The sequence below is a fragment of the Carettochelys insculpta genome, chromosome 1, assembly GCF_033958435.1.
Source record: "Carettochelys insculpta isolate YL-2023 chromosome 1, ASM3395843v1, whole genome shotgun sequence".
Classification (NCBI taxonomy): Eukaryota; Metazoa; Chordata; order Testudines; family Carettochelyidae; genus Carettochelys; species Carettochelys insculpta.
The window spans coordinates 382,490,218-382,506,753 of NC_134137.1; the positions used below are offsets into that span (position 1 = coordinate 382,490,218).

At 54.1% G+C, this 16,536-nt stretch overlaps 1 protein-coding gene across 3 annotated transcripts; it reads left to right on the top strand.

Annotated features, from left to right (window-relative positions):
• The first annotated feature begins 944 nt into the window (after window positions 1-944).
• On the top strand, window positions 945-13,366 carry ARSA (arylsulfatase A). Of its 3 annotated transcripts, none has more exons than XM_074976852.1 (9): window positions 945-1,014; window positions 1,297-1,655; window positions 8,096-8,336; window positions 8,692-8,910; window positions 9,254-9,423; window positions 10,150-10,274; window positions 10,821-10,948; window positions 11,424-11,526; window positions 11,672-13,366. In XM_074976852.1, the coding sequence occupies exons 2-9, from the start codon at window positions 1,426-1,428 to the stop codon at window positions 11,974-11,976; spliced, it is 1,521 nt and encodes a 506-aa protein (XP_074832953.1). In that variant the 5' UTR covers window positions 945-1,014; window positions 1,297-1,425; the 3' UTR covers window positions 11,977-13,366. The 3 variants fall into 3 exon arrangements, with proteins under 3 accessions (XP_074832953.1, XP_074832971.1, XP_074832962.1); XM_074976870.1 differs by having other exon boundaries at window positions 957-1,233; window positions 1,523-1,655; XM_074976861.1 differs by lacking the exon at window positions 945-1,014 and having other exon boundaries at window positions 1,283-1,655.
• Window positions 13,367-16,536: the final 3,170 nt, after the last annotated feature.

Consider the following 16,536-nt stretch of genomic DNA (forward strand, 5'->3'; position numbering starts at 1 on the left):
GTTTCATGTTGTACTGTGCACGTGTTATGTGTGTACCACAACTTTTGTGTTGCATCACACACACGTTTCATGTTGTACTGCGCACACGTGTTTTGTGTGTACCACTTTTGTGTTGCATCACACACACGTTTCATGTTGTACTGCGCATGTTTTGTGTACCACACGTTGTACCACACACACATTTCATATTGTACTGTGTACATGTGTTTTGTGTGTACCACACGTTTCATGGTGTACCACACACACGTTTCCACAACTTTTGTGTTGCATCACACACGTTTCACGTTGTACTGCGCACACGTGTTTTGTGTTGTACCACACACACGTTTCGTGTTGTACTGCACACGTGTGTTTCATGTGCACATCTGTGACGCACAAGTGCTCACCAGGAGGCAATGCCCTGAGGCTCAGGCTCCGCGCCCCGACGCCCTTCTCAGAAGTGGGCCCAGCCCAGCCGCCCGCTCCAGGCGCTCCCCTCCCCGGCCGGCGCGGTCCCTTTAAGGGAGTCCGGGTTTGGGGACTACAGCTCCCAGAATGCCCGGGATCACGTGACTAAATCAGCCGCTCCCTTTTCACGTGACTAGCTGGTAGGCGCGCGGTTCTCAGTCCCGGCCGTGGGGCCCCGTGTCGCTCGGCGCCGCTCCGCGCCCCCCACCCCCCCCGCCCAGGGGCACGGGCTGCCCGGCCCCCGCCCCACCCCTCGCCCCCTGCCCGCCCCTCCCCCCATGGCACGTGCTGCCCGGCCCCCGCCCCGCCCCTCGCCCCCTGCCCGCCCCTCCCCCCATGGCACGTGCTGCCCGGCCCCCGCCCCTCCCCCCATGGCACGGGCTGCCCGGCCCCTCGCCGCCGCCGCCCCCCCCCCCCCCGGGAGCACGGGCTGCCCGGCCCCCCGCCGCCGCCGCCCCCGCCCCCGCCCCCCCCAGGGTCACGAGCTGCCCGGCCCCCGCCCCGCCCCTGGGCCCGCCACTGCCGCTCTTCCACCGGCAGAACTCCAAGCGCTGCAGGGAGAAGGAGGTGCCTGGTTCAAACAGCCCCGCACGAGCCAGAAACTTCCCCCGCCTCAGCTCCGGTAGCTTCTATAAGCCGCCCTGGCAGCCGGGAACGGCCCTTTCCGGACTGTAGGGCAAGGGGCTGGGCCCTGCGTGGCCATCTCCTGCAGAAGGAGGAGGCTGGAGAGCTCCTGCTCCCCCCTGTGCCGGAACGCCCCCAGCTTGTGCTGCTGGAAGCTGTTAGGTAGCGTAATGCAAGGCTGTCCGCTGACTTTGTGTGTGTGATGAACTGTGTTTTCTCTGGCAGGTTGTCGGAAGAGAGGCCCTGCCCAGACTAGTGGAGCTATCTGGGTAGACACAGGAAGGGCTGCTGAACTGCCACCTCTAGGAGGAGAGACGGCGGGAGTCTTGGCCTTGGAAAGGGGTGTCTGGAGACATGAGGTGGTCATGTGTCTGGCTCATCTCTTCTCTGGGCCCACTAGTCCTGCTTTCTGCAGCAACCAGCCCACCCAACATAGTGTTAATCTTTGCAGATGACCTGGGGTTTGGAGACCTGGGGAGCTATGGACACCCCACTTCGGCTACGCCCAACTTGGACAAGATGGCAGCTAGGGGCTTGAAATTCACTGACTTCTATGCCAGCTGTCCACTCTGCAGTCCCTCTCGGTAGGTCCGGTTTCATCCTGCTCCCCAGTTTGCAGCCTTTCCTAAGACAGAGCAGGAAACTGCCTGGTGGTCTCTGAAGGCATGCAATTGAGATACAGCAGAAAATTGAACTGAATGGCCTCGAGGTTGTCTAATGTCTTCCCAGCTGTCCTGTGTGATGGGAAGCAGTAGCCTGGTAGTAATATCTGCAGGAGACGCTACTGCTAGAAGGGCCAGAGGTGGCCTGGCAGCTGCACGCTCACACTGATGGCTGCACTCCCACACATATTTTATGAGCAAAGCCCAGGCTGTAAGGCCCCAGTGGTACTGGCTTCATGCCTGGAAGCTTTTCCAGGCACTGTCTTCTTTCTGCCCACAATATCTCAAATACTATCTGCCCCAGCCTGTTTGTACAGGGATAGCTTCCATGAGCCTCAAGTAACAGTGATGCATCAGTAAAACAACCATTAGCACAAGAACCCAACTCCGTTTGTAGGACCCCATGTGGCAACAAATACTCCCCCAGGGTGCCAGCGCTAACTTGATTGCTTGGTTAAGTATTTCCTTCAACTCCACATGGGTCATCAGCAAGGCCTGAGTCCACAGTCTTGTGATTTGGTGTGCAGTCCTTTTCCAGCAGTGTCTAGAACACCATGCTGACCTGTCATGTGGTTCAGCTCCTGTGGGAGTCATAACGTGCAAGCTGGTTACACAAGAAGCCTAGCTAAGATGCAGGAGACCTGGGGTGTGTCTCTGGCTCTGGCCTGTTGAGTGACCTTTGGCAAGTCTGTTCCCTGCTCAGTTTCATAGAATTATAGAACACTAGGACTGTAAGGGACTTCGAGAGGCCATCGAGTCCAGCCCCCTGCCCCAATGGCAGGACCAAGTACTATCTAAACCATGCCTGATAGACATCTATCTAACCTGTTCTTAAATATCTCCAGCAATGGAGATTCCACAGCCTCCCTTGGCAGTTTATTCCACTGTTTGACCACCCTGACAGTTCGGAACTTTTTCCTAATGTCCAACCTAAACCTCCCTTGCTGCAGTTTAAGCCCATTGCCTCTTGTTCTATCCTCAGAGGCCAAGAAGAACAAGTGTTCTCCTTCGTCCTTACGACACCCTTTTAGATACCTGAAAACTGCTATCATGTCTCCCCTCAATCTTCTCTTTTCCAAACTAAACAAGCCCAATTCTTTCAACCTTTTTTCATAGGTCACATTCTCTAGACCTTTAATCATTCTTGTTGCTCTTTCCTGGATCCTCTAGTTTCTCCAAATTTTTTGAACTGCAGTGCTCAGAACTGGACACAATACTCCAGCTGAGGCCTAACCAGCACAGAGTAGAGCAGAAGAATGACTTCTCGTGTCTTGTTCACAACACACCTGTTAATGCATCCCAGAATCACATTTGCTTTTTTTGCAACAGCATCACACGGACTCATATTTAGCTTGTGGTCCACTATAATCCCTAGATCCCTTTCTGCTGTAGTCGCTCCTAGACAGTATCTCCCCATTCTGTATGATTGTTCCTTCCTAAGTGGAGCACTTTGCATTTGTCCTTATTAAACTTCATCCTGTTTACCTCAGATCATTTCTCCAATTTATCCAGATCATTTTGAATTATGACCCTATCCTCCAAAGTTGTTGCAACGCCTCCCAACTTGATATCATATGCAAACTTAATAAACATACTTTGTATGCCAATATCTAAATCATTGATGAAGACATTGAACAGAACCAGTCCTAACACAGACCCCTGCGGAACCCCACTTGTTATACTTTTCCAGCAGGATTGAGAACCATTAAGAACTACTCTCTGAGTACAATTATCCAGCCAGTTATGCACCCACCTTATAGTAGCCTCATCTAAATTGTATTTGCCAAGTTTTTTTTATAAGAATATCATGAGAGACGGTATCAAATGCTTTACTAAAGTCTAGGTAGACCACATCTACCGCTTCTCCCCTATCCACAAGGCTCGTTATCCTATCAAAGAAAGCTATCAGATTAGTTTGACAAGACTTATTCTTTACAAATCCATGCTGGCTGTTTCCTATTACCTTACCACCTTCCAAGTGCTTGCAGATGATTTCTTCAATTACCTGCTCCATTATCTTTCCTGACTTGCCAGACACCCACCACATCTGCAAGAGATGCAGCAAGGATGCCTACTATCTTTCCTGGCACTGAAGTTAAGCTGACTGGCCTGTAGTTTCCTGGGTTATTCTTATTTCCCTTTTTATAGATGGGCACTAGATTTGCCCTTTTCCAGTCTTCTGGAATCTCTCTTGTCTCCCATGATTTTCCAGAGATGATAGCTAAAGGCTCAGATACCTCCTTTATCAGCTCCTTGAGTATTCTAGGGTGCATTTCATCAGGCCATGATGACTTGCAGACATCTAATTTTCCTAAGTGATTTTTAACTTGTTCTTTTTTTATTTCATCTTCTAACCCTACCCCTTTCCCACTAGCATTCACGATGTTGGGTATTCTTTCATCAGACTTCTCAGTGAAGACCGAAACAAAGAAGTCATTGAGCATTTCTGCCATTTCCAAGTTCCCTGTTACTGTTTCTCCCTCGTCACTGACCAATGGCCCTACCCTGTCCCTGGTCTTCCTCTTGTTTCTAATATTGTTATAAAAAACCTTCTTGTTTCCCTTTATGCCTGTAGCTAGTTTGAGCTCATTTTGTGCCTTCACCTTTCTAATCTTTCTCCTGCATTCTTGTGTTGTTTGCCTATATTCATCCTTTGTAATTTTTCCTTGTTTCCATTTTTTATACAATTCCTTTTTTATTTTGAGATCATGCAAGATCTCCTGGTTAAGCCAAGCCAGTCTTTTGCCATATTTTCTATCTTTCCTACACAGCGGGATAGCTTGCTTTTGGGCCCTTAATAATGTCCCTTTGAAAAACTGCCAACTCTCCTCAGCTGTTTTTCCCCTCAGTTTAGCTTCCCATGGGACCTTACCTACCAGCTCTCTGAGTTTATCAAAATCTGCCCTCCTGAAATCCACTATCTCTATTTTGCTGTTTTCTGTTCTACCCTTCCTTGGGATTGTGAACACTCTGATTTCGTGATCACTTTCACCCAAGCTGCCTTCCACCTTCAAGTTCTCTACCAATTCCTCCCTATTTGTTAAAATCAAATCTAAAACAGCTTCCCCCCCCGGTAGCTTTTTCAACCTTTTGGAATAAAAAATTGTCTCCAGTACAGTGCAAGAACTTACTGGGTAGTCTGTGCCCCACTGTATTGATGTCTGACTTCCTTTATGAAGTGCTTGGAGATCTGCTTAGCTGATATGCCCAGCGAATGAATGAGAGTCCTCCCAGTGTTTGGCACCTTGTCTCCCTGTCAGAGTTGTGAGGACACAGCTATACATAGCCATCTGGTGAAGGGCAGGAGCTAGAGCTCTGGGCTTGTGCTTTTTAGGGCACTAGTCCCCCAGGGTCCCAGGCACAGGTGGAGTGATGACACTGTCCCTGGGTTTTCTTCCTCTACAATGTGTGGTGGCTGGAACCTGCTGAGTCATGGCAAGGTGATCTGTAGTGGGGCCCAAGCTGTAATCGCTTTTAGCTTGCAGTGCTGGTGCAGAGGGAGGGATAGGGCGTGCACAGCATGTGGGGCCCAGCAGTGTAGCGCTGGTGGGTGGCTTGCAGTGCTGGTACAGGGGGAGAGATGGGGCATGCACAGTCTGAGGCAGGCTAATGTGAAGGCAGCAGGGAGTTTGCAATGCTGGTGGAGTGAGAGGTGATGTATGTGGAGTTTTTGGGGCCCTGCAGCATGGACCCCAAAGGGTTTGCTTTTGCACTAAGAAGTGGTACAGGGAAGGGTGAGGTGTTTTAAGGTTGGGATAAGTTGGCACATGGTAGCGTATGCTGGGGTGGCCTGGTGGCCACAGCCAGCCATTTGGAATCCCTAATAGGGACAGTTCAATTAGAATCGTAGGGCTGGAAGGGACTCAGGAGGTCATCTAGTCCAGCCCCCTGCTTCGAGCAGGTTCAGCCCCCACTAAGTCATCCTAGCCAGGACGTTGTCAAGCCAGGACTTAAAAACCTTGAGGGATGGAGAATCCACCACCTCTCTAGGCAACACATTCCAATGCTTCACCACACTCCTGGAGAAGTAGTTTTTCCTAATATCCAATTGTGTATTTGCAAATCAGCAGGGGATACAGAACCATACTGAGTGACATCAGTGGTGGGCTAACTCAGGGAAAGACTCAGTCCGTAAATGCAAGGTGGCCACAGGAAGTATGGTGCAATCCCAGACTGGGAGGGCTGATTTGAGGGTCATTTTTTGGCAATGCAGATTGCTGAGGACTTGTACAAAGGCAATTGAAATGTTAGAGGATGACTGGAGATTTAAGAGAAGTGGCAAAACAAAACAAAAATTCAGTTCTTCAAGAGCTGCAATGCACGTGAATATGAGACAGTCCTTAATAAATAACATCAGACCGTGCTTTGTGGGACCCCTAGTTTAAGAGCACTATGCACAATATTTGTACCAGTTAGAAACTGTTACTTTCGCCCCTGGATTGGAGAGCAAATGTAGTAGTAGTAGTAGTAGTGGTAGCATCCTTCAGTCTACATAGACTATGGATTGCGCCCTTCGTAGTTCCGTTTGGCATCCTCATTTGCAGCGTCGGCTGTGACTGTGAAGACCCACACGAGAGTGACAGTCCTTGGTGCATCTGTTGCATGTGTAATGGGTGTCTGGCAGGTCCTTGCTGTGCTTTCTGTGGGCTCGCTTCTCCTCTGCTAGCTGTCTGATCCTCATCTCACCCTTCTGAAGGCCCTTGTGTAATTCCTGCCTCCATCTGCTGCGATCGTCTGCCAGCTCCTCCCAGCTGTCTGGCTTGATGTCTACTTCCCTGAGGTCTCTCTTGAACGCTGAACTTGGGGACAGGCTCTTAAGCAGGAAGGAGTAATGTTAGTTTCAACTTTCGAGGTCCCCTTCTCTACCCCCTCGGCCCCCAAACCCACAGCCATCTTTAGGCTTTTCCCACCTCAGCCCCCAAATCCACCTCCCCCATCCTGCAAGCCTGCCCCCCCATCCCCAGGCTTAACCCCTCTCAGCCCCAAACCTGCCTCACCCCCCCACTGGCCCTCAGGACTAGCCTATCCGTGGTGCTTGCTGGGTACCCTACGCTGAGCAGCCATGTGCACCCAGCAGAAGGGCACCCAGCTGGCATGGGGTGTTCCGCTGGTAGGGGTGAGCCTAGTCACGCCCACCGCTCAGGTAGTGGGGTGAGCGAGGGTCTCTGCGGCTCTCTGCTGTCACCACTGAAATAATGGAACTAAATTCTGTTGGTTTAGTGGCCAGATCCCTCTTGCCAGCCATTAAATCAGTTACATTTAGTTCTCTTGTTTTGGCAGCAGCAGGGCAGGGATCCGCAGAGGAGTCAGTGGCGACAGTGTCCAGAGCCATAAATGACTCTTCAAAGAGCTGCAGGTTGCCCACCCCCAGTCTAGATGGTGCTTGGTCCTGCCATTAGGTCCAGGGGCTGGACTTGATGACATCTTGAGGTCCCTTCCAGTTATCTTGTTCTATAAAAAACGAACTTCTGGCTGGAAGCAGATGGGAAGCGCTTGTTCACATGTAGTTAGTGGTCGAGGACCACGGACACAGAAGCTGGGCAGTTCACATGCCTAAGAACATAGCTTTGGGGAAGTAAAGTCATGGTTGCAGAGTGGGAGTGCCTGTCACTGCACTGGAAAAAGCTTGGCGTAGCTGTACAGCACCACTCTAAGCCCTGCTGTTTTATATTGGGGTCAGCAACCCCTGGAACAGGTGCCAAGGGTGGCATGTGAGCCAGTTTTCATTGGCACAAGAGGCAGGACTCCCCCGTGCAGCTGGGAGCTTGCTGAAAGCCGTGCTGCCTGTGGGTTAGCAAAAGACAAGCTAGTACTACCAACTACCATCTGAACCGTAAAACTCTGCACCTGCATTAATTATTAATGAAGCTCTTGTAAATAGGACTGTAAGTGACTTTAAAAAGTATCACTGGCACTTGGACCATACATAGAGGTCAAAAGGTCAAACTTCAGTCCTCTGCTTCGGAAAGGTCGCTGACCCCTGTTGTGTTGTAGGAGCACTCCCTAAGAAGGAAAGGAGAGCGGTACATAACTGGACTGTGTTGATGATGCCCTGCAGGGAGAGGGGGTCTTTGGAGAGCCAAGTGTAGGGAGATAGAGAGATCCTCCAGCTGCACTGGACAGGATGTGGTCAGGATGATGTCTGACAGAGAAGCCAAGGTGTCTTTCCGTGTCCTAGGACGGAGTGAGAGGAGCTCAGCAGCCCCGTGTCCTAGGGTGGGGTAAGAGGATGGGCCAGGCTGTGAGCTCAGCAGCTCTGTGTCCTAGGGCCAGGTGAGAGGGTGGGCCAGGCTGTGAGCTCAGCAGCTCTTGCAAGATCAGGTGCAGAGCCCTCCAGTGTTTCTTGGCTCCTCTATCTCCAGGGCAGCCCTGCTGACAGGTCGATACCAGACACGGTCTGGGGTTTACCCTGGTGTGTTCTACCCTGGCTCCAAGGGAGGCCTCCCACTGGCTGAGGTCACCATCGCAGAGGTGCTGAAGGCTCGAGGTTATGCCACGGCCATGGTGGGCAAATGGCACCTGGGGCTGGGCGCCAATAGCTCCTTCCTGCCCATCTACCAGGGCTTTGACCACTTCCTGGGGGTGCCCTACTCCCATGACCAGGTGAGCCTGGGGCAGCTTGGGTCCTGGGCCCTGGGGAAGAGTTGGGCTGTGGTGTAGGGTAGGATGGGATCCTGGTCCCTGGAGGAGGGTTGAATTGTGGGGTGCTGTGGGGAGGGGTTGCTGCAGGGCAGGGTGGGGTCCTGGGGGAGATACGAAGTGGGCCAGTCTCCCAGATGGTGTGGGGATGCAAACTGGTCACTGGGCAGGAGTGGTACTAGTTTGTGGGTCATTGGGTGCATGGGCTGGTACTAGAATGGGGAGGACCATGTGTCTCGGGGCGGGAGCTCAGGTGGGGGCTAGCGTCTGTTCCCTGGAGAGGGATGCTGATCATTGTTCTCTCCTCCCCTCCCTGCAGGGCCCCTGCCAGAACCTCACCTGCTTTCCCCCAGACACTAAGTGCTTTGGGAGATGTGACCAGGGCCAAGTGCCTGTCCCGCTGCTGCTGAACCAGAGCATTGTGCAGCAGCCGCTCGACTTCCCCCACCTGGTGCCACGCTACAATAAGTTCTCCTGTGCCTTCATTGCTGATTGTGCCCGCCAGGGCCGCCCCTTCCTGCTCTACTATGCCTCCCATGTAGGTACTGGTGTGGGGTGCCCATGTATGCCAGGGCAGGCTGCTTGGTTGGGGTGGGTAGGTGTGGGCACCTGGATGTGCCAGGGAGGGGGCTAGTGGTGGGTCTGGGCACAGCTGGGGGAGCGGGGATAGGCCTAAAGATACTGGGAGGCAGGTTGAGGGGGTGATTGTCTGCTCCCTGTGCAACACAGAGCATTGGCTGTGATGAATGGTCCCTAGAGGGAGCAAAAAGCCACCGGTGGTCTGGTCCCCACAGTTTCCTCTGGCCAGGCAGCGCCAGGACTGATCCCTTCCCTGCACTCTGCTCATGGGCTCTGCTTTCACTGGCTGCCCCTTTGCCCAGCACACCCACTACCCCCAGTTTGGGAGCCAGGAGTACACCGGCCAGGCGCTGCGGGGACCCTTTGGTGATGCCCTTCTGGAGTTCGATGGGTCCGTGGGGCTCTTGCTCCAGGCACTGCAGGAGAACGGCCTGGAGGGAAATACACTGGTTTTCTTCACTGCGGACAATGGGTGAGTGCCAGCGAGCTGGGGAGTGCATCCGCCAATCCTGTTGGGGACGAGAGGCTGTGCGGTGCATGCGGGGCATGGCAGGGGAGATGGCTCTCTCTGCTTTGGGGCAGGAGGCTGTGGGGTGAGCATGGGGTACAGGGGTGTCTCCCTTCCCTGCCTTGGGGGGCAGGAGACTAGGGCTGAGTATGGGGTCTGGGAGGGGGGCTTGGAGCTGCTGGGGTGGGTGGGGCTGATGCAGGGAGGTTTTGGGTGATGGTCAGTGGTGTAGATGGGACAGGGGATCCTGGATGCTCAGGAGGCTGAAAGGTTTGAGGGGATTGGGGAAAGGTGGGACAGGATGCAGGGGTGCTTGGAGCCTGGGGTGACAGGGACCCTCTGGAAAGAGACATTTGGAATTACATTAAGTTACGGAGTTGATCTGCTTCGAAGTTCTGGGTGGCTCAGAGTGCGCCCTTGTTCCTCCACCTTGCCCCCCCCCCACCTCTGCCGCAGGCGGAGGGGTTTAGGGCAGAAGCATCACCAGCCCCATGCTGGAACATGAATGTTCCTTCAGGCTCCTCTGGCCACCTGCTGCCCTGTTCTGCCTGTGCTCCTTGGCCAGCCAGGAGAGCTGAGAGCCTCTGCAAGCTTGGCAGATCCCTTTCCTGCGGATGGCCCCAGGCTGGCTGGGAATGGGAGTGTGGCTAACTTGTGTGCACTCTGACGGGTGCTCTCCCCTCTCCGCAGCCCTGAGACCATGCGAATGGCCCGGGGTGGCAGCTCTGGTCTCCTGAAGTGCGGAAAAGGCACAACCTACGAGGGCGGCATGCGGGAGCCTGCGGTGGCCTATTGGCCAGGCCGGATCTCCCCAGGTAAGCCCTCACTTTGCAGTGCCTGGTGGCGCTGGTGTGCCAGAGCAGGACTTGGGCCAGCCTCTGCCCAGTAGCCCTGCGGTCTCTGTGTGGTCTGGGAGAGGACTAATGGACAGGCCGAAGAGGTCATGCTGACCCCGTGGAACTGGCCCTACTTGCACCCCTGCTTGGTGTGCAGGGCAATGACCAGGGAGCTTGCTGGCAGCAGGGGACCCATGGGCCTCACCCCTGTGGAGAGGGAGCATGGGGCTGCATGCTTATGGCTAGGGGGGCTACAGGCTGGCACCCCAAACTCTAGGCAGCCAATGCTGTCACCCAGGCACTCTTAGCTGCTCTGCTCCAGGCCACAGGGTGGTGCATGGGGGGGCACTGGGTGAGGGATGAATGTTGCTGCTCCTGGGAGACTGGGAGAGCCTTGTGGCGAGGGACGGGACCTGGGGATGGGGGAGGCCCTTGGGCAGTGGAGAGGAGGGTGTCCGCACGCTGCGGGGAAGCAGGGGACTGATAGTACCTGAATCTTTCTCCCTGCGTCTGGCTGGGAGCCAGGTGTGACCCATGAGCTGGCTAGCACCCTCGACATCCTGCCAACTCTGGCTGCGGTGGCTGGCGTGCCACTCCCCAATGTCACACTGGATGGCTACGACCTAAGCGCAGTGCTGTTTGAAGGTGGGAAGGTGAGTGCCCTGGGCTGCAGTGCTCTGCGTGCATAGGGAGAGAGGGGAGGGGATCGGTGTCTGTCAGGCTGCCCTTGACAGTGCGCACTCAGCACGCTGGCTGCTGGGGAGTGGTGGGCCGGGGTGGGCTTGACTCAGGATGTCTTCACTGCAATAACAAACGCAGCACCAAGTCTGAGCCTGGTCACCTGACACTGGTTGCTGGTGCTTGGGCTGTAGAGCTGTCAAACTGCAGTGCAGACATTCAGGCTTGGGCTGGAGCCTGGTGTCTGAGGCCCCATCCTAGCACCTGGCCGGTCCATCTCCTCCCCATCCATGGCTCCAGCACATCCCAGCCATTCCCAGAGCCGTCCAGCCCCCAGGCACTGTGCTGGCACCTCCTCTGTCTGGCCTTGGCTTAGGCACTGTCCTCACTCCCCGAGTACATGGCTCGGTCACAGCCCCTTATGACTCCACCCCTGGTTGCTTCCTGCAGAGTCCCCGGCAGATGATGTTCTATTACCCACCCAGCCCCAGCGAGCTGCTTGGTGTCTTCGCCGTTCGATATGGGAAGTACAAGGCCCATTTCTTCACACAAGGTACTGCCCCTGGGTGGGGGAGGGGGGAAATGGGCAGCCCTGGCTGCCTGCAGCCTTCTCAGAGCTCTGTGTGTGGTTCCAGCCAAGCCCTGGGGACCCAAGCTCAGGGAGGTGGCTTCAGCTGCTGTTTGTATTTCTCTCCCAGGTTCATTGCACAGTGAGACAACCCCTGACCAGGACTGTCATGGGCTGACGCCCCTGGCATCTCATGAGCCGCCACTGCTCTTTGACCTGGAGGCTGACCCTGCTGAGAACTATAACCTGCTGAAGCACGATGCCCCAGGGCCAGAGGTGCTGCAGGTGCTGGAGGAGATCCGGCTGCAGAAGTCACTCTTTGACCAGCGCATGGAGTTTGGGGAAAGCCAGACAGGGAAGGGCATTGACTCTGACCTCCAGCCCTGCTGCGCACCCTTGTGCACCCCCAAGCCCTCCTGCTGCCTCTGCCCCTAACCTCCCAGCTACATTGCATTCTCTAACTCACCTCCTGCCACTGCCTGGAACTCTCCTACTGCTCTAAGGCCTCCTGCAGCTGCTGCTCTCTGAAATCCCTGCACCGGCCTCCCTACAGCTCTTTCCAAACCTGCCTGCAGCCAGGTGTGCTGCATGTGGGATTCTCCCCTGGCCAGACTCCAGCTCCCTGATGCAGTCAGTGGTGGGGCCTGGCAGTACTAGCCCAAGGGAACAGAGTCTGGCTAGCTTTGGGAAGGCTGGCTGCAGGGCTGAGATCATATCAAACCTAGCACAGAGGTGGAGTGTGGGGTAGGAAGCTGGGGTAAGCGCCAGCAGCAGCAGACAATGGGGTGCTTGGCCCTGAACATGGATATAGGGGACTGAGGGCTGACTACATTGGAGAAGTGGGCAGAGCTCCAGGGCAGGTCCCTTCGCCTGCATAGATACACCCCAGGAAAAGACAGTGCTTGTTTGAAGGGTGAAATGAGGAGCAGTGTTTCCATGGAGTTGCTGACTTCCAGGCTCAGCTGATGTTTCCTGTCTGCGGGAGGTGCTACACAGGCCGTGTTCGCCCTTGGGCCAGGGTGGCAGGTTCCTGTCTCAGAGCTGGTGCAGAGAAAGCCTAGTCTGAGCCCTCTTGGCAGTGCTGCCGCCTAGGGAGCGGTAAGCCATGAGATGAACAGTGTGGACCCAGCCTAGGAGGGGCTAGGGCAGCTTCTTGGGGTGTCTGAGGGAAGGTGATCCTGGCTTGTCCAGGCAGGCATGGTACACTTCTGGTTTACTGGCTTCTCAGTGTTTAACCGGAGCTGGGGCTGTATGGCTGCTGCTGAGGTAAGAGCTGGTTGATTGTCACAGGTCATCCTGTACAAATGTCCTGCAAATTTTCTGAGATGTAGAATGTCAAATACTGTGTTCCCCGAGTGCAGCAGGTCGCCTGCAGTGGGGTGGGTCCCATCTAACTCGAGTGAGAACAGTCAACGCTTTCCAACCCAGCTCATCCCTTGGTTTAGAGGCTGCACCAGACCCAGGTAGCAGCATCGACTGACAAAGGAGAGATGCTGCCACGGGGACTCCAAGGGCTGAGCTGCAGGCAATGAGATTGCTGGATTATGTTTGGGTGTGTCGAGGGAGAAGAAAGGGCACAAGCTGCTATCTGCTGTAGAGGATGCTGTGTGCAGGAGTGTTTCCTGGAAGAGCTCCCAGCTCTGTGGGCTGGGCAGCCCTGGATGCGCTGACGCTGGGTGACAAATGCACCCTTGGACGGGAAAGGGACTCCGTATAAAGACCTACGATGCTTTGTCTTTTACCTGTAGCTTCATGTTTCCAAACCCCTTTCCTGGCTTTTAGTCAAACCTGTAACTTGTGCTCTCTTAAATAAACGGAAATCTGGTGTTCCAGTTTGGTGCTGTCTGTTGAACTGAAGTGATGCCAGCAAACGGAGGGGCACTGCTCTCTGAGAGGCGGTGAACGGGTGTACCTCGTAGGTGTGCAGAAGGTACGGGACTGGGGGTTCGTGTGCAATAAGGCAGGGTGTCTAAGATGTAGGCTGCAGAGGGACAGACTGAAGCTTGCAGTAACCTGGAGAGGCTTGGTTGGAACCAAGGCATAACTAGCTGTGTGGAAGTCGGCTGTGAACTAGAGCAGGCCTAGCCTTGGCAGAGGAGCAATGCCGCGTAGGAGTCCTCTGTCACATAGTGGTAGTGAACTAGTAAAAGCAGAGGTGTAACTACAGTTGGATTGTAAGGTCTCTTATCCCATCCAGAGCCGTAGCATAGCCATGTTGAGTGGCTGTGGTTTCTTCAGGACAGGCATGGGTTGGACAGTCATTAGTGATGTCTGCCAGTTTGCCCCATGCCACAGGTGTTTGATGATTCTCTCGCTGTTCATCTGTGGAGTAAATATGCACATATTCTTCGTCAGCTGTGGCCATGGTCTGTGGGCATGTGCTCTGTGGAGAGCGGAAGTCTGGCACTTGCTGACCGAGTCATCAGATAGAGGTCGTGTTAGCTGTAACAACGACTCAGCACGTTGCTGATGGGAGAGGATGGCACAAAACCACATGGCTCTCTCAGGTACCTGCACAGGGACACATGGACCCCTGGGAAATAAAGAGGGGATGGCAGAGTAATGGAGAAGGGTGTCTTGCTTGAACTAGCAGGTACACAGAGAAGTGTGGTAGCTCTCAGGGTCTGGAGTGTCACCTGTATCTTGTTTGTATTGAAGTATAAGAACTCCTAAGAGGGACAGCCAGGGTCCTGGTTTGTTGACTGAGCCAGTACCACTGTCATGAGTGTCAAACTTACAGGTTCTGCCCATTCTTGGCCCTTATGGTCCATGGGGAACCCCCTTCAGCATGACGGCCTTCTCAAGTTAAGTCTCTCGGCCTCCTGGGACTGCACCTCTTTGAGCCTTCAATGAATATCTCGTACCATGAGCCGCCCTGAGTGGAGACCGCTCACACTGGACTCCCAGGGCCTCCATCCCTAGAGGGAATAGTGCAACCCAGTTCTCTGGAGTGGAGCAGCTGTCAGCCAGTGTAAAATAGGAGGGTTTGAGCATACGAACACGGCATAGGCCTGGCTTCAATCAGCACAGCACATCCAAGTCTCCCCTGCATCCAGGTAGGCTCTGCCTGCTCTCTCTGTCCAGTCCAGGAGCCCCTTCTGTCCAGCAAGCGTCTGATGTCCCTCCCCAGCAGCTCCACCCCACTTGCTCCCCTGGACCCCTTGCCTCCCCTCATGCACTCTACTGCCCCGCCTGCCACCCCAGACAAGTTAAAATGCCCCTGTGGTGGTGGTGGTGGGAGGGCTGCCACCAACACCATGAGCAGTGCAGTGAGGCTAAAGCAGCTTCCTGCTGCTCACTCACCCCAGCAGCTGGCACGCGCATCTGATGAACTTTCATGTTACCACCGTGTAGAGTCACTTCAGGACAGAGTGGGCCCAACTACCCCAACATGGCCTCTCTTGGGAGACATGGGGTGCTGCTCACAGCAGACTTGTTACACAGTGTTGATTAGTATGATCCCACCCCCTGAGGAGCAGCCAGCCCTTAGAGAGCCTGCCAAAGTCTGCTCCCTGCCCCTGGAGATCCCAGCTGAAGAGAGAGACAGGGACCAATTCCTGCAGTTTGGTATCTAGGATTACAAACACGTTTCTGCTTCAGAGAGCCAGAAGGAAGGCTCTAGCCTTCCTGCTTGGGGAAGAAACCTGGGAATCACAAGCCAAGTGCAGCCAAAGGCTGAATGCCAGTGAAAGAAAGACGCTCAAGGGTTTACCTTTAAACATCACAACACTACCACAGGGGGCCAACACAGGAGCTCTGAAGTGCTTGGGATTGGCAAGTCTGTGCACAGTGAGCTAGGGGACAGGGAGGTCAAGGAGGCAAGATGAACAGCTGAAGCCATGTGTTCTCTGAAGGGGGGCATGTCCCTACAGCTGAAATCAGGGCAGGGGACACCCAGCATTAGCTGGGGCGCTGACCTAAGATTCCAAGGATTACACCTTATTAGCCCAGAGTCAGTGACTCCCAGGTCTCTAGGGCCCCAAGTTGGGGCTCCTAGCTTTGTCACACGGAATTTAGACATTTGGGCTGTTTCCAAATCAAACTAACCCACATTGCATAACATCGAAATTCACAGCTCCAAGGCCAGCAGTTACCATCATGACCATCTAGTCTCGCCTCTAAGTACCACAAGACAGAGATCTGCCCTGCATTGATTGCGGCAGCATAGGTCTTAGAAAAACATCCAATCTAGATTCTGAAATTGTCATGGATGGATAAACCTCCAGGACCCTTGGTAAATTGTTCCCACAATTAATTACTCTCACTGCCAAAAAAATCATACTTTTTCCTGCCTGAATTTGTCCAGCTTCAGCTTCCAGCCACTGGATCATGTTAAACCCTCCTCTGCTAGGTAGAAGAGCCCAGTATTATTTATTTGGTTCCTGAAGAGGTATGGAAAGACTGGAATTAAGCGGCCCCTTCATCTTCTGGTTGTTAAACTGAATAGAAGCTGATTAGGTTTGAATTGAAACACCGTGTGCTGATTGGCTGAGCTGCAGGCAGAGGGAGGAGCTATCAGGGAGGCCGAGCACTTAAACCCTGCTAGTGAGCGACCAGGGAGCTTTGCGACCGGGTGCTGGCGAACAGGGTGCGTGCTAACAGGAGGGAGTTTAGAGGGGGAGCTTGGAGGGAGCCAGTGACTTCTGCTGCCCTTCTGTTGCCCTTAAACTAAATCCTTTATAACAACCTCTATCTGAAACATTTAATTAACCCCTCATATATAACTAGAGTAGGAAATGGAGGCAGAAGCCCAGCAGCAGAGTGGGGGCTATCCTGTTTATTGTGTCGGGTGCAGTATGTATGACTACCTACCCTGTGGGCGGGTGGCGTATGTGTGCGCTCGATGTAAGGAGCTCCTGGCCCTCAGAGACCGAGTGCGTGCTTTGGAGGCCAGGGTGGCTGAACTGGAGGAGCTAAGGAAGGCAGAGGTGTTTGTGGATGAGACTTTCCGGGACATAGTAGGGCTGTCCCACCTCCAATCTGACAGTCCTGATG

What these genes read in the sequence shown, in the direction of transcription:
- ARSA (XM_074976852.1), top strand. Translation starts at nt 1,426, where the DNA reads ATGAGGTGGTCATGTGTCTGGCTCATCTCTTCTCTGGGCCCACTAGTC. An exon ending in TGCTCTACTATGCCTCCCAT is followed by an intron (nt 8,911 to 9,253) that starts GTAGGTACTGGT and finishes CCCTTTGCCCAG; the next exon opens with CACACCCACTACCCCCAGTT. An exon ending in TGCTGTTTGAAGGTGGGAAG is followed by an intron (nt 10,949 to 11,423) that starts GTGAGTGCCCTG and finishes TGCTTCCTGCAG; the next exon opens with AGTCCCCGGCAGATGATGTT.